A 23,139-nucleotide genomic window follows, 5' to 3' on the forward strand; every position below is an offset into this window, starting at 1 on the left:
TGAAGACTGGATTCTCCCCTGACCCTAGATCTGTTTGTAATGATGAAGTTCCTATCTATTTTATTTCTCTGGCCCAATAGTGGTATATTTCTTTAGTTTTGCCCACTTGATGATAATATTACAAAAACAAATAGCTCAAAATATTTAGGCTATGAGGGGAAAGTCAACTCTTATTTTTTATTTAGTTTTTTTTTTGTTTTTTTTTTTTTTTTTGAGACAGGGTCTCACTCTGTAGCCCAGGCTGAAATGCAGTGGGGCAATCAAGGCTCATTGCAGCCTTGACTTCCTGGGCTCAAGCGATCCTCCCACCTCAGCCTCCTGAGTAGCTGGGACTACAGGCGTGTGCCACCATGCCTGGCTAAATTTTTAAAAAAATTTTTTGTAGAGATGGGGTTTTGCCATGTTGCCCAGGCTGATGTCAAACTTCTGGACTCAAGTAATCTGCCTGCCTTGGCCTCCCAAAGTGCTGGGATTACAGGCCTGCACCACTGTGCCCAGCCAACTCTTCTCTTGTGGAATCTCAGTAAATCCCAGAAAATCTGCAATATATTGGTCAGGTATATTGTTGGATTGACAGTAATTATTTTTCATTGCTTCTTGGCCTTTTGGTTAAGATCAAGTGATAGTAATTATTTTTCATACTCCAAGTTATTTTTATAAAACCAGATTTTAGGAGTTGTCACTGCGTAATCTTACATTTAACCTACTTAAATTCTTTGTGAAATATGACAGAATATAAATCAATCAGTTAATAATTATCACGAGAACAAATAACAAAACAAGAATGCTGATGACTACCCTAAATTCAGCTTTGTTACAGAATTATGCAGGGTTCTATGAGAACTGCAATTCCTTTTTTCTAGAGGATGCTTTGTATCCTTCCAGTATTTTATTTCATATCTAAAGCTCTACTTACTTTTAACCCCATTTCAGTCCTTTTGATTGCTGTTTCAAGACTCTGAATGTCTAGAGTCTCTCCTTTTTCCTCAGGTGAGAATTTTGTTAATTCCTCCTTTAACTGATAAAGGTCTTCATGGATCTATAGGTATAAAAAATGAAAAATACTGAAATAATTCACACACAGTCCACCTATAGCAGTTATTTATCTTAAAGGTTTGCTATGTACTTGAACTGGTAGAGACATAAAGCTGATTTTATGGTATTCATTGAAAAGGACCAGTTTTATGGTTGTAAGGCATTTCTTTTTTTTTTTTTTTTTGGAGATGGAGTTTCGCTCTGTTGCTCAGGCTGGAGTGCAATGGCGTGATCTTGGCTCACTATAACTTCCGCCGCCCAGGTTCAAGCGATTCTCCTGCCTCAGCCTCCTGAGTAGCTGGGATTACAGGTGCATGCCACCATGCCTGGCTAATTTTTGTATTTTTAGTAGAGACGGGGTTTCACCATGTTGGTCAGGCTGGTCTCAAACTCCTGTCCTCGTGATCTGTCCACCTCAGACTCCCAAAGTGCCGGGATTACAGGCGTGAGTCAGCACGCCCAGTCTGGTTCTAAGGCATTCTTTTTTATTTTTATTTTTTGAGACAGAGTCTCGCTCTGTCGCCCAGGCTGGAGTGCAGTGGCCAGATCTCAGCTCACTGTAAGCTCCACCTCCCAGGTTTACTCCACTCTCCTGCCTCAGCCTCCCGAGTAGCTGGGACTATAGGCGCCTGCCACCTCGCCCGGCTAGTTTTTGGTATTTTTTAGTAGAAATGGGGTTTCATCGCGTTAGCCAGGATGGTCTCGATCTCCTGACCTCGTGATCCGCCCGTCTCGGCCTCCCAAAGTGCTGGGATTACAGGCTTGAGCCACCGCGCCTGGCCCTTCTAAGGTATTCTTTATTGGGAATGCTCTATTATTGTCTTTCAGATTGTGAAAAATGATGCTTTCATATTATTTCTGTTTTTCCTTCTCCCATTAGAAATAGATCTAAGATAACACTGCAACTCAAATGGTTTCTGCTTTCTTAAGTGGTAAAAGAGTTGAGTCAGAAATAAGAAGTTTGTGATAGACTCCAATTTCCACAAATTGGTTAAGAGGAAAGAAAACAAAAAACTTCCAGCAAAGAAGTTGTAGCAGAAGCAATGTCTTTCAAAAGACTATTGTAAATGTGTTGTCAGTGCCTGTTGGTTTTCCATCCTAGGCTGGGTCTTCCCCACTTACTGCTCTGAAGAAGTAGTTTGGTAGGTGTTGTGACCTTGATTTTGTTTTATGTAGTGAGAAATGAAAATAATCCCTGAAGAAAAAGGAACATATGTTATTACTTTAACATTTTTCCTTCAATTTGTATTTTCCTTGGAAATGATGAACATCTCTCCAACATCAGGCACCCTCAGAATAAAATGGGCCCTATGAAATTAGAAAGCACAAGACTCACTGCATTCATATTAGAAACCAAACTTCAGATAAATACAGATGGCACCAATTATTGTATGGGCTGCTGCCACAAGAAAAACATTTTGTTATGCAAATTTATGAACCCAGCACCTGTTTCAGCAATAGTCACACCAATAACAATCTGCAAATTGGGTTGCTAAAGGCATTTTGAAGAAGTTACTTTTTCTCTGTTAGTATAACTGGACTCAACACTGATCCAGCCTGTGTTATTGATTAATCTCAAATGTTCCCATGGAGCCAAGTATTCAAAAGATCAGAATTTACATATTTTCACTGATGGGCATCACAGGCTGGCAGACACATCTGGTCATTTGTACTCTGCACAAATTGTCAGGTAAGGCCTTCAGAGCTCACAGATTGAAATTTGAACATACCTACTGCTTGCTTGTAAGCACTAAGGATAAAGATGTACTTCTTTCTATCGTTTTGTCCAAATTACTGCTGCAAGCTGATTTGCCATCTATTGTGTGAAGACATTTGGAAAGTAGAGAGAGGGAGTTCAAGGGCAAGGCCCTTTCTAGGCCTGGAGTTTTTGGTTCCTCCTTTGAATGTACTGACTTTCCCTCTTCTAGTATCTATAGCTCCATGTATATTTCTGTAACTATGTCTATCAACTACAGGAGGGAGTAAAAACTGTGCCAAAGGTTTGTTTTTTTTTTTCACCTGCCTTGTGTGGACAATGATACTTTCTCACAGAGTTGTGAGATAGTATGTAACAGCCTTGGTACATAGCAAGAACTCAATAAAAGGCAGCTGAATATAATTCCTAGCTCGATCACTTATTAGTCACACGATTTCCATATACATCCAAATTTTCTGAATTTCTAATTTCTTTGTCCAGGATAAAAAAGAATTACTCTACTTAAAACTGTTGAATGAAAATGAAAGGAATATGTATGAAAATGAATCAATATAGGCTTTGGTGCTGACAGATGTGAATTGGAATCCTCCTTCCTTCTTTACTAAACTGAATTTGGGAAAGTTACTTAGTCTCTTAGAGGCTTCGTGTTCTCATCTGTAAAATGGGAATAATAATAGCTATCTCAAAACAGTGGCAAGAACAAAATGAGTAAAAATATATAAGTACTTTGTATAGTGTTAAGCACACAGGAGGGCACTGAACAAATGTTAATTCTCCTCTTCTGACTTGTAAAACCTGGTGAAACTCCTTACAGAGTGTTAGTGAAAGTGAAACTAATACTCTGTAAATGTTAATTGAATTTACGTAAATATTAATTGAATAACTTGCTCTCTAATCTTTCTCAAGAGTTTTTCCTTTTCTTGCTAGTTATTTTCTCCTCCCCTCTAACAACCACTCATCTGTTCGTATAATTGCAATAAAGACAAGTACTATAGAAAAAGTTACACTGGACTTGGGTAGAAAAAGAGATTGAGTTCTAAATCTCTGTTCTTTCTTCAAATAGATCCAAATCTACCATATTGAAATTTTACATCTCATCCATCATCTCTGTGATCATCAAACACCTTGTTCTCCATAAATTTTCTACTTGGAGAAAGATTATTATTTTGACAATTTGGGGACACAGCTACTTAATGAGAAGCCCTTGAAAGATTTAATACAGCAAAGATTTGCTCTAGACTTTACAAGAGCCATGAAACCAGACTCTACACTGTCAAAAGCAGTATAAAATTCCATTTTCTTCATCTCTGCTAGAGTTTGGCTGAGTCATTCTCATTACCTCAATTATCTTTAACGTTAACTTCATTCTCTTTTTTTTTTTTTTTTTTTTTGAGACGGAGTCTCGCTCTGCCGCCCAGGCTGGGGTGCAGTGGCCGGATCTCAGCTCACTGCAAGCTCCGCCTCCCGGGTTCACGCCATTCTCCTGCCTCAGCCTCCCGAGTAGCTGGGACTACAGGCGCCGCCATCTCGCCCGGCTACTTTTTTGTATTTTTTAGTAGAGACGGGGTTTCACCGTGTTAGCCAGGATGGTCTCGATCTCCTGACCTCGTGATCCGCCCGTCTCGGCCTCCCAAAGTGCTGGGATTACAGGCTTGAGCCACCGCGCCCGGCTCATTCTCTTTTTTATGAGACAAAGTCTCACTCTTGTCCCCCAGGCTGGAGTGCAACGGCGCGATCTCAGCTCACTGCAACCTCCACCTCCCGGGTTCAAGCGATTCTACTGCCTCAGTCTCCTAAGTAGCTGGGATTATAGGAGCCTGCCACCATGCCTGGCTAATTTTTGTATTTTCAGTAGAGACAGGGTTTCACCATGTTGGCCAGGCTGGTCTATGAACTCCTGACCTCAGGGGATCGGCCCGCCTCAGCCTCCCAAAGTGCTGGGACATGAGCCACCACGCTTGGCCTTTTTTTTTTTTTTTTGACACGGAGTCTTGCTGTGTTGCCCAGGCTGGAGTGTAGTGGCGCAATCTCGGCTCACTGCAACCTCCACCTCCCAGGTTCAAGTAATTCTGCCTGCCTCAGCCTCCCAAGTAGTTGGGATTACAGGTGCCTGCCATGATGCCTAGCTAATTTTTGTATTTTTTAGTAGAGACAGGGTTTTGCCATGTTGGCCAGGCTGGTCTTGAACTCCTGACCTCAAGTGATTCACCTGCCTCAGCCTCCCAAAGTGCTGGGATTACAGGCATGAGCCACCACACCTGGCCAACTTCATTCATTTTTATATTGTATGCACCTGGCAAATCAGACAGAGAGGTTGATAAGAATGAAAATAGCAAACTGTCAATTGAGCTCCCTTATTCCCAAGATCAGTGTTAACACACAATTATTTTTTTTTGTGTTAACACACAATTGCTGGATTTTAATTAAAAAGCTAATTTTGAATCATAAAATCAGGTAATATTTGTTACACAAACATGTTTAATACTTGGGTCAAGCAAGCATTTATAGAGATATGTTAAGAATATACGACATTTTAATGAAGCATAAAAACAAAGCTTCTAAGATTTACAAAGTATGACTGGAAACTTCCCAGAGTCGCTACCACACTTCTTCAAGATTACTTCATAAACATGCCATAGCCTATTTAAGGATCAATACATACTGGATGTATTACAATGGGCAAGATGCTTTACTTCTTTGTACTTAAGTGTCTTCTGTAAACTGAAGCTAAAAAATAATACTTACAACACCTTTGAGAACCACTGGTCTAAAAAGCTGTTTAATATATCTGATTGATACACGGACCTAACTGACCGTATTAGGGGTGAAGCAAGTCGAAATTTAAAGTACCTCTGCTTTACAGTCTATAGCACACACACACTCACTCACTGACTGATTTGCCAGAAACAATTTGATTGCCTAGGCTAACAAGAAAGGAAGTCTACTTTTACAGTAAATGATGTAGCTTGGGGAAATTGGGACAATTTAGAGTCAGAAGTGAACCTAATCCAAACTATATGTCTTATGGAAGAGGAAAGTGTCCCTATGGAAGAGGAAGAGGTCTAGAGAGGTGAAGTGACTAGCTCAAAGTCGCTACTTGTGAGAATGCCAAAGCCATGGTCAGATCTCAGTATTCTGACTCGCCATCAAGTGCTTTCCACTAGACATACTAATTATTGGTAGCCTGTCTAAGGGAAATAAACCACAGCCCCAAATAGAAGTGGAATCCATGTTGGCACATTTGGGTGGTGCTACATACTCACAAATTCTCAGGATTCATTGGGAAAGTAGGGAAAGTCTTCCAAATTTCCTCACTATACATATTCTGCATGTAGAGAATAGAATTTTATACTATACAGGAATCAGTCTTAATAATCTGGTTAACAGGTAGGCTCTCTTCCTCTACACAGCCCTTTACTTGATATGTCCACAGGAATCCTTTTAAACAAGTAGGGGTGCATATCAAAAAGCATATGACTATTAGCTCTTCTGACCCATCTCACAAGTCAGTGTCAACAGTTATCTATTACTATAATGTTGTATCCTAGGTAGGAGTCTCCATTATTGTTCTAATTATTTGGAATCTATAAAACGAGGGGGTATGAGCAGCAAAGAATTAACCTTACCCAAAGAGGGGTCCAGTCTTTGCCCCTGGCTACTGGGAGGTGATCTCTAGGCCCCTGGGATGTCCTGCCTGATAGAAAAGTCTTTGTCTGTGGGCTTTAGCCACCAGACAGTCTAACAACATGATTTATAATGGGTGTTTTGACCCATGCTGTATCAGCTCAGACCTCTGGAACAGTGGGAGACTAAAAGTATTCAGGAGGGGATGGAGATTAATGGTCAACCACAAGGGCAGTGTGAGATTGAGCCCCAGTAAAAATTCTGGACATCAAAGCCTCAGATAAGCTTCTCTAGTTGCAATATTCTATGCATATTGTCACATATTGTGGCTGGGAGGAAGTAATGCAGGTAATGATGTCCATGACTCCACAGGGATAAGATTACCAAAAGCTCTGTATCTGGACCCCTCCTGGACTCTGTCCTATGCATCTCTTCCCTTGGCTGATTAATTTGTATGCTTTCAGTATAATAAAACTGGAGGTGTGAGCACAGCACTTTCCTGAGTTCTACGAATAGTTCTAGTGAATCATTGAATGTGAGGGTGGTGATGCGGCCCCTAAGTTTGTACCCAGCTTGTCTGAGTGAGGTGGTTCTGGGGACCCCTAAACTTGCAGGTAGTGAGTGTTGAAGTTAGGGCAGTTTTTTGGGGACTCTTCCCTCCGACTTTGCAGTTTGGTTAAATTCATTGCTGGGTGATGGTGAAAGTGAGGGTGATAAAAGATCAGGTAAGATTTAGGTATGATTGTTAAAGGGGAAGTGTATGAAATTGGTGAGTTTAGGGGCTTGTATTTGGGAAAAGGTAGATTTAGGGAAGTCTCTCCCAGATGGGAGGTAAGAGATCAAAATTCTGCCAGAAAAATTAGATCCCTTTCATAAGACCCACTTCAGACCGACCGAGTGACAGTCCTGATAGAGTGACCTTAGACAAATGACTTCAAGACTTAGTCAAATGCAGCTATTATATATGTGATAGTTAAGACCGATGATATATGTGGAAATATCTTAAAGCTACCTCACATAAATGTGAAAACAAAATGCCATAATCATTTCAGAAACATCTGAGTGCAACTGTTACAAATTGTCCTGTATTGGACAAGACTTTCTTGACATTTCCCCTCTCAAATTAAAAAGCTCTTTCACCAAGTTTCTAAATGTTACGTCTTTTCATTCCAAGTTATCTTGATTTTTCTGTGTGTGTGTGTTCCCCAACAAGGTACATTTAGATCTAAAAAACTGAGGAGTTTTAAGAAAAGCAATGCACATATTTCAATTTGTCTCCAAATTTCTTATCACCTCCTAGAGTGTCTGATTTGTCTCTTCTCCGCTCCCGACGTCATGGGTTCAAATTTTTCAGAATGTAACATTTGAAAATGGGGCCTCAGCGTGAGTTTTCCCAGAGGCAGAAAGGTCGTACTTCTGGGGCGTAACCTACACGGTAAGTCACTGGGAGTGCGCTAAGCCGTGGGGGAAGGTCTGGGTGGGCATTTTGGGGAGCCTCTCGCGTGTAGAAGGCAGTCTAGGGACGGCGCACCAAATGGCTAAGCGCCAATGAACGGGCGCGCGGGGCCTCGCTCGGAAGTGGCGCGGCTGGGCAGGGCCGGGGGAGGCCCGTTTCCCACCTGGATTAAGATGGATCCGACAGGGTCGTGGTTTTCAGTGTTCTGAGCCATGGCTAGGTCAGGGAATTGCTACCTCCGCGGAGGCGCGGTTTCCAAGCATGGAAACCTTCAGCCGGGGCCGCTCGTCCCCATGGCAACACCACGCGCGGCCTGGCCTGTTCCACACTGGGAGCGGAAGGGGGTCTGAGGGCGGGGTCAGGGCAGCCTGGTCATTCCGAGAACGCCCTCCCCGGCGTATCTCCCCCTCGCGCCGGCGGCCATGGTGCAGTCCAAAGCGGAAGCGGCTGCCAGACGGAACCGGCTCGCGAGCGCAGCTATGGCTGCGGGCGTACCCTGTGCGTTGGTCACCAGCTGCTCCTCCGCCTTCTCTGGAGACCAGCTGGTCCAACGTGAGTAGATAGGCGCCTGGGCCGACCTCCAAGGCCCTGAGCCTCGGCGGGCGATGGATCCAGCACCTCGGCCTCTCTGGGCCTTGTCCTCGCCGCGGGCCCTGCGATCTTCCTCCAGTCAGTGGAGGCGCCCAGTCACCCCAGGTGGCTGCCCCTGGCTTTTAATCTCGTGCTTTTCTGCCCACCCGGCCCTCTTCTGCGTTCCTTTCGGCTTCTTGTGTAAAGTGAGACTGATTTCCCGCTCTGCCCAGCCGAGCCCACAGGTTTTTGTGAGGCTCCGTTGAGATGAACCTGAAGGCTCTGCGGAAATTGCGCTAGGTTACAGGAGTGTAAGGTGCTGGAATTGTTGATATCGTGATGTTGCTATCCTTGCTGCTCTGGGGAGTGTTTCCTTTGAATTCTTGGTTGCTTCTTAGTGTGTACATTATAAGACTTCTTAGCTTTGTCCCCTACACTCTGGTTATTCACGCCTTTCTTCTGAGGCATGGGCTCTCCGCCAACATGAGTTTTGGGGTATGACTGGGCTAGTGCTTTTGCTTATAGACCCTCATAATGGCTGTCAGACTTAGTAACTCTTAAAAGAGGAGAACTTGGGACTGGATCATAAGCCAACTCTACTAAAGGGCTCTGTGAAGTTGAATTATAGGTAACTCAAGACTTCTGTTTTAAGTGTTTTAAGTGTATGGCTTAGAATCAGAATAGTGACTTAGCTGTATGATCTCAAGCAAGTCACCTAATCTACCTACCTACCTACCTTCCTTCTTTTCTTCCTTCCTTCTTCCTTTCCTTTCCTTTCCTTTTCTTTCTTTTTCTTTGTCTCTGTTGTGTTCTATTCTGTTCTGTTCTATTGACGGGATCTTGCTCTGTCGCCCAGGCTGGAGTGCATTGATGCGATCATAGCTCACTTCAGCCTGGAACTCCTGGGCTCAAGTGATCCTCTGGCTTCAGTCTCCCAAGTAGCTGGAACTACAGGCTCACACCACGAACCTTGGCTTTTTTAAAAATTTTTTTAGAGCCAGGGTCTTGCTATGTTGCTCAGGCTGGTCTCCAACTCCTGGTTTCAAGTGATCATCCTGTCTTGGCCTCCCAAAGTGCTGAGATTACAGGCGTGAGCCACTGTGCCTGGCTACCCTTCACTTTCTCTTTTCTCTCCTTTTTTTAATTTTTATTTTGAGATAGGGTCTCACTCTGCTGCCCAGGCTGGAGTGCAGTGGCATTATCTCGGCTCACTGCAACTTCTGCCTCCTGGGCTCAAGCCATCCCCCCACCTCAGCCTCCCAAGTATCTGGGACTACAGGTGGGTGCCACCATGCCCGGCTAATTGCCGCCGCCCCGCCCCGCATCATACAGGGTTTGGCCATGTTGCCCAGACTGGTCTGGAACTCCTGGGCTCACGTGATCTACCCGCCTTGGCCTCCCGAAGTGCTGGGATTACAGGCGTGAGTCACCACCACGCCTGGCCCCTTCACCTTCTATATATAAAGTAGGGATAATTTTCACAGGATTGTGCTTAACCCAGAGTCTGGCACGTAGTAAACATTTGATAAATCATAGACATTATTATTAAGGCACATTACTATCTCTGTAACCCTCAATTTCTTGATCCTTAAAATGGGGCATATGAACCTATTTCAGGAGTATTTGAAGGACAGAAGATGTGACATTTTGAACACACTTTGTAAACTGTAAAGCATTGTATAATTATAATTTCTTTGCTACACCTGTCAAATGACAGAATTAGGTAAGATGTCCCTTCAGTGCAGATATTATATGACTTAGTTAACATTTGTGATCACTTAGAAAGTTCCTTGCTAGGGTAAAAACTTAATTATAGTATTTAACTAAGTGGTAACTAGCTGGACTAATTAGGCCATTTTGCTACCTTTAAGCAGTGCTCCTTCCCATTTCCTCCCTTCCCTCCTTTCTTCCTTCTTTTCTTCCTTCCTTCCTCTTTTTTTCTTTGTTTCATTGTAAAACTAGTGCATACTTATTAAGTAAAATTTAGCATACAGAGAAAAGAAAATAACCATAGTCTCATTACCCAACTACAAATACTGCTAACATTTCTTTCCAGTCTTTTTTTCCAATGCAATTTCAGTTTCTTAAAAAGAAATAATTGTAATTACATTTGATACACAGTTATTTCTGTTTTTTTTTTTTTTTTTTTTTTTTTTTTTTTTTTTTTTTTTTTTTTGAAACAGAGTCTCACTCTGTAGCTCAGGCTAGGCTGGAGTGCAGTGGTGCGATCTCGGCTCACTGCAAGCTCTGCCTCCTGGGTTCACGCCGTTCTCTTGCCTCAACCTCCCGAGTAGCTGGGACTACAGGCGCCCACCACCACGCCTGGCTAAGTTTTTGTATTTTTAGTAGAGACGGGGTTTCATTGTGTTAGCCAGGAAAGTCTTGATCTCCTGACCTCGTGATCCACACGCCTCGGCCTCCCACAGTGCTGGGATTACAGGCGTGAGCCACCACATCTGGCCATTTTTTAAATTTTTTAAATACACAGTTCTTATCCTGAGATTTATCAAAAATCAGTTTCTCACATTTATCCGTCTAGTGAATAAACCATAATTTGCTCAAGATTGTTAAAGATGTAACTAACTTTCCAAAAGACTTACATGCATTTGGAATCCTGTTAGCGATACATGAAAGTCTTTTGAAGACATTCTCAGGAATATTAATTATTCTGTTGGCTACAGTGCTCTGTTGTGTGCTTTAACGATCCCAATGGGCAAACATGGTCACTGCCTTGAAGTAGCTGATTACCTGTAGTTAGCAAATAGTAACATTGTACTTCTGTAAAGTGTATTAGCATTATTGGGGGTAAAATTAATTCTGTAAAATAATCCATTTTATCTCTGTATGTAAAATGCTCTTAGATAATTCTAATTCGGGTTAAAATCAGATGACCTTTCCATTGCAACTTGTTACTGTCATGTAGTAAAAAATAAAGAAGAACAGCTAGTGAGCAGATTGCTTGAATAAGGAAAAGTGAACCATGAAAGAGGGCTTATCATTTCTTCCAAGGTTATGAGTAGGGTAGCAGTGGATAGTGTTAAAATGAAGTATTTGCTGAGCATTCATTCTTTGACTGTAATTAAAGATGGGATTAAATTAATCACAGGTTGACTCTAATTCTGAGGTAAGAGATGGAGCCCGCATAATATTTTGTCAAGTGTTTGGTGATATTAGGCTGTAGAATAGTTTTGGATTGAATTGGATCTGCCTTTTTGGGAAGGTTTGGTTCTACTTCATGTATCAGCGAGAGAACCCTTTAGGGTTCTCCAATTTCTCTTTCCTTGGACATCTGATCTATGTTATCTTAGTGCTTTTAACCACCAGTGGGAAATATAACCAAATAACAGTTTATTAGAAATACTCTTAATAGTCCAAATGCAGTGGCACATGCTTGGAATTCCAACACTTTGGGAGGCCAGGGTGGGAGGATCATTCGAGCCCAGGAGTTAAAGACCAGCCTGGGCAACATAGGGAGGCCTAGTCTCTACAAAATAAAAATAAAAATGTTAACAAATTAGCCGGACACGGTGGTATGTGCCTGTTGTCCTAGCTCCTTGGAATGCTGAGATGGGAGGATTGCTTGAGCCTGGGAGATCGAGGCTGCAGTGAGTTCTGATGGTACTACTGCCTTCCAGCCTAGGAGACAGAGGGAGACCTGTCTCAGATACACACACACGCTTAAATAAGAATCACTAGGTGTCTACTATGCGTAAAGTGCATGCATGGACTTCATTAGAAACTTTTTCTTTTTGTCACTCAAAGGCCTTATTTGTGGTATTCTGTGTGGATGTCTGACATCGGATAAAAGGGGCATTACTGATAGGGTAGATTTTTTATTTTATTTTGTTTTATTTTAATTTTTTTTGAGACAGAGTCTTGCTCTGTTGCCCAGGCTGGAGTGCAGTGGCACGATCTCGGCTCCCTGCCAGCTCTGCCTCCTGGGTTCACGCCGTTCTCCTGCCTCAGCCTCCCGAGTAGCTGGGACTACAGGCGCCCGCCACCTCGCCCAGCTAGTTTTTGGTATTTTTTAGTAGAGACGGGGTTTCACCATGTTAGCCAGGATGGACTCGATCTCCTGACCTCTTGTTCCGCCCGTCTTGGCCTCCCAAAGTGCTGGGATTACAGGCATGAGCCACTGTGCCTAGCGACAGGGTAGACTTTTTAAAAGGAAATGAAGCCTCAGGATACTTGAAGGACTTGTAATACATGATATGAGAGCAAATGTCTACTCCACGGCCAGAGCTCTTTCCACCTCATGTATATTTTACCAAAGTTTTACTTTATTCTGGAAAAGTATATTCTGATGAATATTTATTAAACGCAGAGACAATCTCTGTTCCAGTTACTGCAGCTAAAATAATGCCTAAGATACTGTTCCTGCCCTTGAGAGGAATGTAGAAAATGTATCCTCCGTGGGCCAGGCATGGTGGCTCATGCCTGTAATCCGAGCACTTTGGGAGGCCAAGGCAGGCAAATCACTTGAGGTCAGGAGTTCAGAACTAGCCTGGCCAACATGGAGAAACCCCATCTCTACTAAAAATTCAAAAATTAGCTGGGCATGGTCGTACAATGCCTATAATCCTAGCTACTTAGGTGGCTGAGGCAGGAGGATCACTTGAACCCAGCAGGCAGAAGTTGCAGTGAGCCGAGATCATGCCACTGCACACCACCCTGGGTGACAGTGAGACCCTGTCTCAAAGTCTCAAGAAAAAAAGAAAGAAAGAAAGAAAGTGTATGCCCCACCTGTGAAAATATTAAAATGAAGATACGTAAGTTTTAACATCTTACTCTACTTCCCTAGAAGGAACTTTAGATAGAAAAATCCATGGAAACTTGTTTGGTTTTAAAGTATGTAATGCCGACTCAGCAACTGTAGTCCATTCAGTTTCAACATCTGAACGAAATTCTTCCTTTTAGTGAAATGTAGGAATCTGGAGCTCTTATAATCATAACAAACATTCATATGTATATCTGTACTCTTCCCAAACATATTTTCACATTATTTAGTTTGGTCTTTGTATCCTTGTGAAGGTAGGTTGTGTCCATTTTACAGATGAAGAAACTGTGCTTTGGAAATACTAAATGACTTGCCCAGGTGCTGAAGCATATGTTCAAATTCAGGATTTGTATGCACGGGAATGTGTGAATGTAATGTGTGGAGATTCCTTAGCAGTCAGAACTATTTAAATTTAAGGTCGTGGCACTGGTGTAAGCAATGATAGAGAAGATTAACCCCTAAATGGTTTTAAATACGCTCACATTGCCTATTTGGGATGATTAATTCTGAAGGGAGGGGGAAAAATTGTTGCCGTTGAAACCAATATAGGTCTTCTGGGCAACAGAGGACCTTTATTAAATGGAGCATTATTTAATATGTGTATTGTAGTAAATACTTGTTAAAAAGAGCATTGTGCCTACCTGACAGGTAGTCTAACAATGTCTGGATTTTTATTTTCTCAACTGAGTGAACTCAGAGATGTTATGTATTGGTGATTCTTACTGTACAGGATTAACATTAAAAATAAAGGGTTGTTCGAAATTATTTCTGACATCTCTTCTAGATGTGAAATTCTGTGTTATTGGCCGGGCGCAGTGGCTCACGCCTGTAATCCCAGCACTTTGTGAGGCTGAAGGGGGCTGATCACCTGAGTTCAGGAGTTCGAGAGCAGCCTGGCCAACATGGTGAAACCCCATCTCTACTAAAAATGCAAAAATTAGCTGGGCATGGTGGTGCACACCTGTAATCCCAGCTACTCAGGAGGTTGAGGCAGGAGGATTGCTTGAACCCGGGAGGCAGAGGTTGAAGTAAGCTCAGATCACACCACTGTACTCCAGCCTGGGTGACAAAGTGAGACCCTGTCTCAAAAAAAAAAAAAAAATCTGTGTTATTATGTTACTTATTTTTATGCAAGATTTATGTAATGCTTCCTGTTTTACTTTTTGAAAACTTAGGAATCAAGCCTTACTTTAAGGCTTGCAGTAGATGACTTGTGAAGTAGAAAATTTAAGCTTTTATGTTTGAAATTCAGATGCATTTACCCATAGAAACAACCCTCCAGTCCTCAGGTTTCTGAAACTGCAGAACCAGAAAGCACAATTATATAACGGGTAAACTAGGCTTTGGAGAGTTACACAGGAAAGCCAGCCATGTTCATGACATTGCTTCTTTGGAAAACATGCATTCTTCTGCAAGATTGGGAGTTTGTTTCTAGGTCTGTCAGACTCCTATACTTGCAAAAGTATCTTCAAGTAATTTACTAAAGAGAACATTGTTATTTCAAAGGTAGAGGCTTTTGTGCTGCTTTGACACCATTGTCTAGGAACAGAATGGAGATAAAAGCTTAAGTCTTCAAATGTGCATTTTTCTACTTGAGGTATTCTGAGTGCACCCTTTGGTTTACTCTGGGAATAAGTAGTTTTTACTTAAGCAAAGTTACTTATTTTGCTGTGGTAAGAGGACTCTGCCTTTGATTGGACTGTATATTTCCAAGTCTTTATTTTCTTCAAAGAATGGAAGATTGGGCCAGCAAGATGAACCACAAGGGCCTCGAGTTGTCATCACAGAGTGATTCAGTAGATGGTCTGATGAGGGCATTGATTTCAACTGATGACTGGGGTGAGGGAACTGATTGTTTTTAGCAATGATACTTAATATATTTATATTTTTTCAACCAACATTGAAAGAAGGACTATTTTTGTGTTTATGTTTATTTAAAGAGGGAGGTTGTCATCAATCTAGGAGGAAGAGAAGCTTAAATGTTCACATTTTCTCCAGACCCAAAGGGACTTCAAAAAAAAAACATGTCTACATTACGTTCCAGTATGCGTGTATGTTAAATTAAAGCTCAGTAAAGCTGTGGTTTCCCAAAGTTGTTCAGTTCCCAAAAGCTGGGGAGCCAAGATTCAATTCTAGTTCTACACATGTAAAATATGGTCAACTTAGCAACTAGACTGTGTGGATTCAGAGTGCAGGTGGCAATAGGAGAAATTGCAGTAGATGATTTTACTATTAAAAAGAAAACGTCTCATTGCACTCAAAATCAGTTTACAATTAGTTTATTCTTTGATGGTAGTTGAAACCTTAGTAGACAAAGTGTGGTAAGTTAAATAATAAATGAAAATGACACTATTGGTGTGCAGTTTGTTTCCTTACTTGTGGAGTAGAGAATTTGACTTTTCATGTGAAGTTTTAGACTAGTCTTTTAGATATTGTTGATGTGTGAAATGATTATAAGGTGTTCTTTCATTAAATGGCATACCCATAAATGAGGGGGTGGTAGAGAGTAGGAAGAGAAATACCAGTTGAACAGTATTACACATCGGCCCCTATTGTACAAAACCGCTTATGATACAGAGAATACTGTATCATCCTGGAGGGTTCTGAGAATGTTTAGAATCAGACTTTTATTTCTGGACCATCTAACTGCTTTGTTTTTGTATGGCAAAAGGTAAAAATCTAGAAAGTATGCAGTGGTCATTTGGTTTAAGCAACTTGCTGCCTTTTCCCTCAAGGAATATGCCCCAATAATGACACTCAACAAATAATGCAATCTGATATAAAATCATTTTTTGTAAGATCAAGTTGTGTCCAGAATTGGTTTCTTCCCGTGGGTTCTTGGTCTCACTGACTTCAAGAATGAAGCCATGGACCCTTGCGGTGAGTGTTACAGTTCTTAAAGATGGTGTGTGCGGAGTTTGTTCCTTCAGATGTTCAGATGTGTCTGGAGTTTCTTCCTTCCGTTGGGTTCGTGGTCTCGCTGACATCAGGAGTGAAGCCACAGACCTTGGCAGTGAGTGTTACAGCTGTTAAAGGTGGTGCATCTGGAGTTGTTTGTTCCTCCCGGTGGGTTCGTGGTCTCGCTGACTGCCGGAATGAAGCTGCAGACTCTCACAGTGAGTGTTACAGCTCATAAAGGTAGTGCAGACCCAAAGAGTGAGCAGCAGCAAGATTTATTGTGAAGAGCAAAAGAACAAAGCTTCCACAACGTGGAAGGAACCCGAGCCAGTTGTTGCTGCTGGCTCAAGTGGCCAGCTTTTATTCCCTTATTTGGCCCTGTCTACATCCTGCTGATTGGTCCATTTTACAGAGTGCTGATTGGTGCGTTTACAATCCTTTAGCTAGACACAGAGTGCTGATTGGTGCTTTTTTACAGAGTGCTGATTGGTGCGTTTACAATCCTTTAGCTAGACAGAAAAGTTTTCCAAGTCCCCACTCAACCCATGAAGTCTGGCTGGCTTTACCTCTCAATCACCCCTCTAAACAGGACACCCCAATTGCTGTTAGGAATTGGGCAATGACCACTCTAGCTACTGCCTGCTCGACAGGGGCAAAGAAGGGACCCTGTAGTTGTAGTGTCCTCCAGAGGGGAACTCTTTAGGCCAGTGAAAGGGCCAGCAGGTTGGTCCAGGGGTCCTCAGTAGAAGTTGTTAGTTGAGCTCATTTGGGGTTCCATTTGTAAGACCATCTGTAGCTTGATGGCCTCGATCCTAAAGGAAACAAATTTGACAAAGAGGTTAAAAATACAGGGCCTGAAGGCAAGTAATAGCAAGATAGCTTTCATGCGACCTAGAAAGGGGAGAAGCCATGTTGCCCAACTCCAGAGGTTGGTATAAGAGTTTGAAAGGCGTTGTCTGATTTCAGAAGCCTTTTTCTGTAAATGCGTGGCAGCCTCTCGTACTATCTCTGACTGATTAGAGTAAAAACAACACTCTTCAGCTAAGAAGGTGCAGAGTCCTCCTTTCTCAGCAGTGAGGAGGTCTAGGCCTCAGCGGTTTTGGAGAGTCACTGCTGTGAAAGTCTATTTGGGATTGTTAAGGATAGGTATCGTTATTTCTTGCAAACTGAGAAATTCTTTGAGAGTGTTGGTAGTAGAATAATACAGGTTACACTGTTAACTTTTAGCAAACTTTACTTTTGTTGAAAACCTTGTAAGTTTGGGATTTCAATTATTCTTTGCTATTAGTAAGACCTCGTTCAGTCTATGTTAACTTAGAATTCGTATATATGGCTCCTTCCTGATACTGTAAGTACTTTAAGATTTGGCTGAGTGCAAACAACTCCCACGTTTGAGCAGAGCAATTATTAGGCAATTTTTCTAACTCTGCTTCTACAAGAGTTTCCTTGTCACTTACTGAATACCCATTGTGTCTTTTTCCCTTAATCGCCTGGAAGGAACCATCTATTTCCTGTCCTGAAGGGAGTTCTTCCTAAGTCTGCTCGGACCTTTGTATAGTAATTAATTAAAATTTAGATCCCCTGTTAGGAAACCTGCTGGGTTAAGAATTTTTGATAGGAAGGCTATAGGTTGTCAGTGGCCTCAGTGCTTTTGAGCTACGCCCTTGTTTATACTGATAACAAGGTGATATTGGAGTATTTATAGGGTTATGGAGAAGACCTTCAATTATCAATTATAGGTTTCAAATTTACCCTGGCTTTTAAAGGAATAAGGTACACTTTTTTCTTTACTACTTCTTTCTTTCTCTCTCTTTGACTCCTTCTTTGTCTCTGTCTCTTCCTTGCTTTCCTTCTCTGTTTGACTTTCTGCCTCTCTGTCTCTTCCTCTGTCTCCTTCTCTTTGTCTGTCTGTTTCTTCCTGTCTCTTTCTCTTTCTCTCTTTCCTTCTGTCTTCAACTTTGTCTCTCTCTTTCTCTCTGACTCCCTTTGTCTGTCTCTCCCTCTCTTTCCTTCTCTCTTTGACTTTCTGCCTCTGTCTCTTCCTCTGTCTCTCTCTTTGACTCCTTGTCTCTCTTCTTCTCTCTCTTTCTCTCTCTCTCTCTCTGACTTTCTCTTTCTCTCTTTCCTTTCTGCTGGTCTTTCCCTGCCTCTGCCACCCACTTATGCTGCTGTTCTCCCCTCTCCTTCCCCTTTTGATGGCTTTGGCAGTGTAAGACTGCCACCTCTTTGGGTTTTTGCACTGTGTGCAATAACTCCATGGTTTCCTTGTGATATTTAATGGGGGTTTCCCTAGAAGTTACGAACTCCCTTTCTCTCCACATTGCAGCATGGCCATGTAGGATTAGATAAGCATACTTACTATCTGTAGCAAAGTCTCCCAATTACAACTGAGGAGGTGGGAGAAATACCTGGTTACAGGCTGTCCCAGGATTCCTCGAATGGTAATGGACCTTGAGGACATTCTGGGACAGGAGATTAACACTGAGAAGGCTGCACCAGTGTCCAGGAGGAAGTCAATTTCCTGCCCCTCAATGGTTAAGTACCTGGGATTCAGTGAGGGTGATGACATGAGCTGGTGCTTGTCCCGGGCACCCTCAGTCCTGTTGTTGGATCATCTGGTTGGGGGCTTCTGGCCCAGAGAAACTTTGTCCTCTGGGGCAGTGCACCTTCCAGTAATTGCCTCGGCATGGTGGACATGGGTGAGGGGGCAGCTTCATTGGACAATCTTTTTTAAAGTGTCCTTGCAAACCACACTGATAACAAGCCCCACCGGGTGACTGGCCTGCTCCATTTTCTGTCCTCTGTGAACCACCAAGGTTTGTTTATCTGAGGGCCATGACTAAGGCTCTGGCCTTTTTCTGATCTCACTTTTCCTTTTGAGCCTGTTCCTCTTGGTCCCTGTTATAGAACACCGAGGTTGCCAGGTTTAATAATGCCTCCAGATTTTGTTCAGGGCCTAAGGCTTGCTTTTGGAGCTTTCTCCTGATATCTGTAGCTGATTGGGTAATACACTTATCTTTTAGGATCGGTTGACCCTCAAGTGAGTCAGGTGACAGGAGAGTATATTTTCTTAAGGCCTCCCGTAGCCACTCGAGGAAGACAGAAGGATTTTCTTCCTTTCCCTGAGTTATGGTGGACATCATTGAATAATTCATGGGCTTTTTCCTAATTCTCCTTAGTCCTTCTAGAACACAGGTCAACAGAAGTTTGCAACTCCAGTCCCCATGATTTGAGTCAAAGTCACAGTCGGGATCCATACTGGGGACAGCTTGCTGACCGGTAGGGAATTTGTCCCTTTCTTCAGCTGTCATTCTATCATTTACTTGACTAAGATACCAGCTATCTCCAAACTCTTGGGCCGCAGCTAAAGCCACATTCTTTTCATTAAAGGCCAGGGTTTGATCTAATAGCATGACTTCTCCAAGTGAAGTCAAAGGTTTGCCCGAGACCCTATAGGACATCTATGTACCTATCAGGATCATCTGAAAACTTCCCCAGGTTTGCCTTGATCTGCTTTAACTCAGAGAGGTAGAAGGGGACTTGTACCCGGGTTGGGCCAAATTCCCCTCCCCCTACAACTTGAAGGGGACATAATGGATAGCCCGGGGTTTTTTGTGGTCCTTTGGAGATTTCTTTGCTTGTTTCCTTCTGGGCAGGCGAGATTAGAGGAGGCTTATCATTAATAGGAAGGAGAGGTATAGGGAGGCTAGGATATGGAGATAAGCTGAGAGGTCCTCCTGTGGGATGTAAATTGCAAGCTTTGCATAGTTGTGTATTCTCCTTCAGTGAAAAGAAAGCTTAGACATAAGGTATTTACTCCATTAGCCTTCCCTCTTACAGAAAAGGTCAAGCTGCAGGATAGTATTGTAATTTATACTTCTCTCAGGTGGCCATTTTTCCCCATCAGTGAGAGAATATTGGGGCCAAGCCGTAATGCAGAAAAAAATGAACTGCCCCTCTTTCAGGGTTTGCAGGTCAAATTGGTCCCAGTGGCTTAGGATGCATTTCAAGGGTGAGCCTGTTGGTGCCTGAGTGTTTCCCATCTGAAAGACAAAACCGCCTGCGGTTTTGGTTTGTTTCCCCTCTCCCCGCCCAAGAACCTGCAATGGTCCCTGGACCCTGCTGATCGGAATAGTTGTACTCACCGACGCAGCAGCAGAAACACTGGTTTTCCTCTTAGACCACAAGGAGGACCGAGAAAGGTCGGATTTAGTGGCCCTTACCGACGCATTCTCAAAAACCTGCACCCTTGCCTGTCCTCCTAGACCACAAAGAGGAACAAGGAAGGTTGGATTTAGTGGCTCTTACTGATGCATTCTCAAAAACCTGTTAGAGTCCTAAGCATTCTCCTGTTAGTATTGGGACTTTACCCCTGTCCTATAAAGATGTTGTGCCCCAAAAATGAAGTGGAGGGCCATACCCTGAGGGAGGGAAGGGATCTCCAGGGTTGGAAGAGTGACGCCTTTTGTCCTCATTTCTCATCATATGATAGGAAGGATATGATTTCTGAAGCTCACCATAGTCTAGCTTCAGGAATACATTTTATTAGGCCTGCTAGTCTGAGGAGGGATCCTAAAATTCCAGATAAGATAGTACCCCCACCACTGACGGGGCTTTGCGCAAAAAATGTCTTTCTGATTGGTGAGCCCTGGTGCCTAAAGAAGGGAATAGAGTCCTGGAGTTTATACTAGAAATCATTCTTATAGGAGAAACTAGAAAAGCACTAGAGACAAGGAGTGGTTGTGGAAGTGGGACTAGTCTCGGAGAAGAGAGGCTAGAGGAAGTTTGTCTGACAGGCATTAGGACCCAGGAGGCAAGGGTCAGGATAGATAGGATAGATAGGCGAGTCTCGTTTGGGTGATGTAACTTTGAGAGTTCCACTCATGGCCGTGGGGTCAACCAACTTGTTGTCAGGACCCCGGAGCTGAATGGCTTTCCTTTCTGTCGACCCTCGGCTCAGCCCAGAAGTACAGGAAAAGTGGAAGCTGGTTCCAGGCAAACCAATGCTCCCAACTCCAAAGAGTCAGGGGTTGTTAGAGAGCTCTTTCCCAGAAAGCCTGACACTCGGCCACGCTAGTCAGTTTTAACTGGCTGACAGGTGCCTGGTATTTAGCCCCCGAATTCTAAGGAAAAATAGGATAGAATAGCAAGCGAAAGGGGTCTGATGGTACTCACCACTTGGCGATAGTCCCTTCATGGTCACCAAAATGTGTCCGGAATTGGTTCCTTCCAGTGGGTTCTTGATCTTGTTGACTTCAAGAATGAAGCTGTGGACCCTCTCAGTGAGCGTTACAGTTCTTAAAGATGGTGTGTGCGGAGTTTGTTCCTTCAGATGTTCAGATGTGTCTGGAGTTTCTTCCTTCCGGAGCGTTACAGTTCTTAAAGATGGTGTGTGCGGAGTTTGTTCCTTCAGATGTTCAGATGTGTCTGGAGTTTCTTCCTTCCGTTGGGTTCGTGGTCTCGCTGACATCAGGAGTGAAGCTACAGACCTTGGCAGTGAGTGTTACAGCTGTTAAAGGTGGTGCATCTGGAGTTGTTTGTTCCTCCCGGTGGGTTCATGGTCTCGCTGACTTCAGGAATGAAGCCATAGACCCTCACAGTGAGTGTTACAGCTCATAAAGGTAGTGTGTACCCAAAGAGTGAGCAGCAGCAAGATTAATTGTGAAGAGCAAAAGAACAAAGCTTCTCCAGTGTGGAAGGGGACCTGAGCAGGTTGCCGCTACTGGCTCCGGTGGCCAGCTTTTATTCCCTTATTTGGCCCTGCCCACATCCTGCTGATTGGTCCATTTTACAGAGTGCTGATTGGTACATTTATCCTTTAGACACAGAGTGCTGATTGGTGCCTTTTTACAGAGTGCTGATTGGTGCATTTACACTCCTTTAGCTCGACATAGAGTGCTGATTAGTGTGTTTTTACAGAGTGCTGATTGGTGCGTTTACAATCCTTTAGCTAGACAGAAAAGTTCTCCAAGTCCCCCACTCAACCCAGGAAGTCCAGCTGGCTTCACCTCTCAAAGGTATGAAAATTATTTTAAGTTTGGCAAGAATGATAATTTGGACATAACATTGTATTTATTTTGGAGCCAGTACACACGGATACCACAAATACGTCTCTAATAATTCTTATTCAGGAAGCAATATTGACATAGATTAAGATGGACCAGGACAGTTGTGAAACTGTTTTTTTTTTTTTTTTTTTTTTTTTGAGACAGGGTCTTGCTCTGTCACCCAGGCTGGAGTGCAGTGGCGTGATGTTGGCTCACTGCAACCTTCGCCTCCCAGGCTCAAGCGATTCTCCTGCGTCAGCCCCACTACCCTACCCCAAGTAGCTGGGACTACAGGCTCAGGCCACCACACCTGGCTAATATTTGTATTTTTTGTAAAGAAGGGGTTGTGCCGTGTTGCCCAGGCTGGTCTTGAACTCCTGAGCTCAGCTGATCTGCTCACCTTGAATTCCCAAAGTGCTGGGGTTACAGGTGTGAACCAGCACTCCTGGCCTGTTGTGAAACTATTAAAGAGGCTTTATGATATTATAGGTTCAGTAACAAAAACCTATTTAGAGTTTAATTTTCCGTACGGATCTGATGGCTGGTTTGACACAGAAGTGGAAAAAAGTTTCACTGTATTTGGATCAAACTCCAGCCTGCTCAGATCAGGAAAATGTTTGATCATTTGGTAATAAACACTGTGATCTTGATGTAACAGGGTGGCTGTTTTGTCTGACTTTTCCTGGAGTTGTATAGGATTTCTGTGGTGAAAAAAAAAAAAATCTGTGGATTGAGTACTAAATTCTATCCTTTTTTTCGCTATCTGACTTTAAACAAGTTAACTTCATTCCATAAATATTGACCAGATTTGTTCAAATGTGCCATCCATTGTTCTAAGTACCTAAAACATTATGCTTCTCAGTCACCTACCTTATTAGTAGTGGGGTCATTATCTCCCAGTTTTTATGGTTTTTAGCAGCTTTTTGGAATATAATTTAAATAGTATAAAATCTGCCTGTTTTAATTGTATAATTCAGTGTTTTTTTAAATATATTTACAGATTTGTGCAACCATC

General features: G+C 42.8%; 2 protein-coding genes across 13 annotated transcripts in view; one reads left to right on the forward strand and one right to left on the reverse strand.

Annotated features, from left to right (window-relative positions):
• Positions 1 to 8,157, reverse strand: part of IQCH (IQ motif containing H) — a 260,008-nt gene extending 251,851 nt beyond the window's left edge. For all 10 annotated transcript variants that reach the window (XM_030931386.1, XM_030931385.1, XM_030931381.1 and 7 more), the window contains exons 1-2: positions 7,996 to 8,157; positions 917 to 1,039 (exon numbers count right to left, since the gene is read on the reverse strand). Coding sequence is in view for 2 of the 10 variants with exons in the window: in XM_030931378.1 (XP_030787238.1) it covers positions 917 to 1,039; positions 7,996 to 8,046 (174 nt within the window). In the remaining 8 variants the exon portion in view is untranslated. The remainder of the gene's footprint in view (positions 1 to 916; positions 1,040 to 7,995) is intronic.
• Positions 8,158 to 8,206: 49 nt separating this feature from the next.
• AAGAB (alpha and gamma adaptin binding protein) overlaps positions 8,207 to 23,139 on the forward strand; it is a 60,075-nt gene continuing 45,142 nt past the window's right edge. The window contains exon 1 of one of the 3 annotated variants that reach the window (XM_030931387.1): positions 8,207 to 8,528. In XM_030931387.1, coding sequence (XP_030787247.1) covers positions 8,438 to 8,528 — 91 coding nt within the window. In that variant the 5' untranslated portion in view covers positions 8,207 to 8,437. Of the gene's footprint in view, positions 8,719 to 23,139 lie in introns of all 3 variants that reach the window. The other 2 variants (XM_010363614.2, XM_030931388.1) reach the window with 2 other exon arrangements.

This window comes from Rhinopithecus roxellana, chromosome 5, assembly GCF_007565055.1.
Source record: "Rhinopithecus roxellana isolate Shanxi Qingling chromosome 5, ASM756505v1, whole genome shotgun sequence".
Lineage (NCBI taxonomy): Eukaryota > Metazoa > Chordata > Mammalia > Primates > Cercopithecidae > Rhinopithecus > Rhinopithecus roxellana.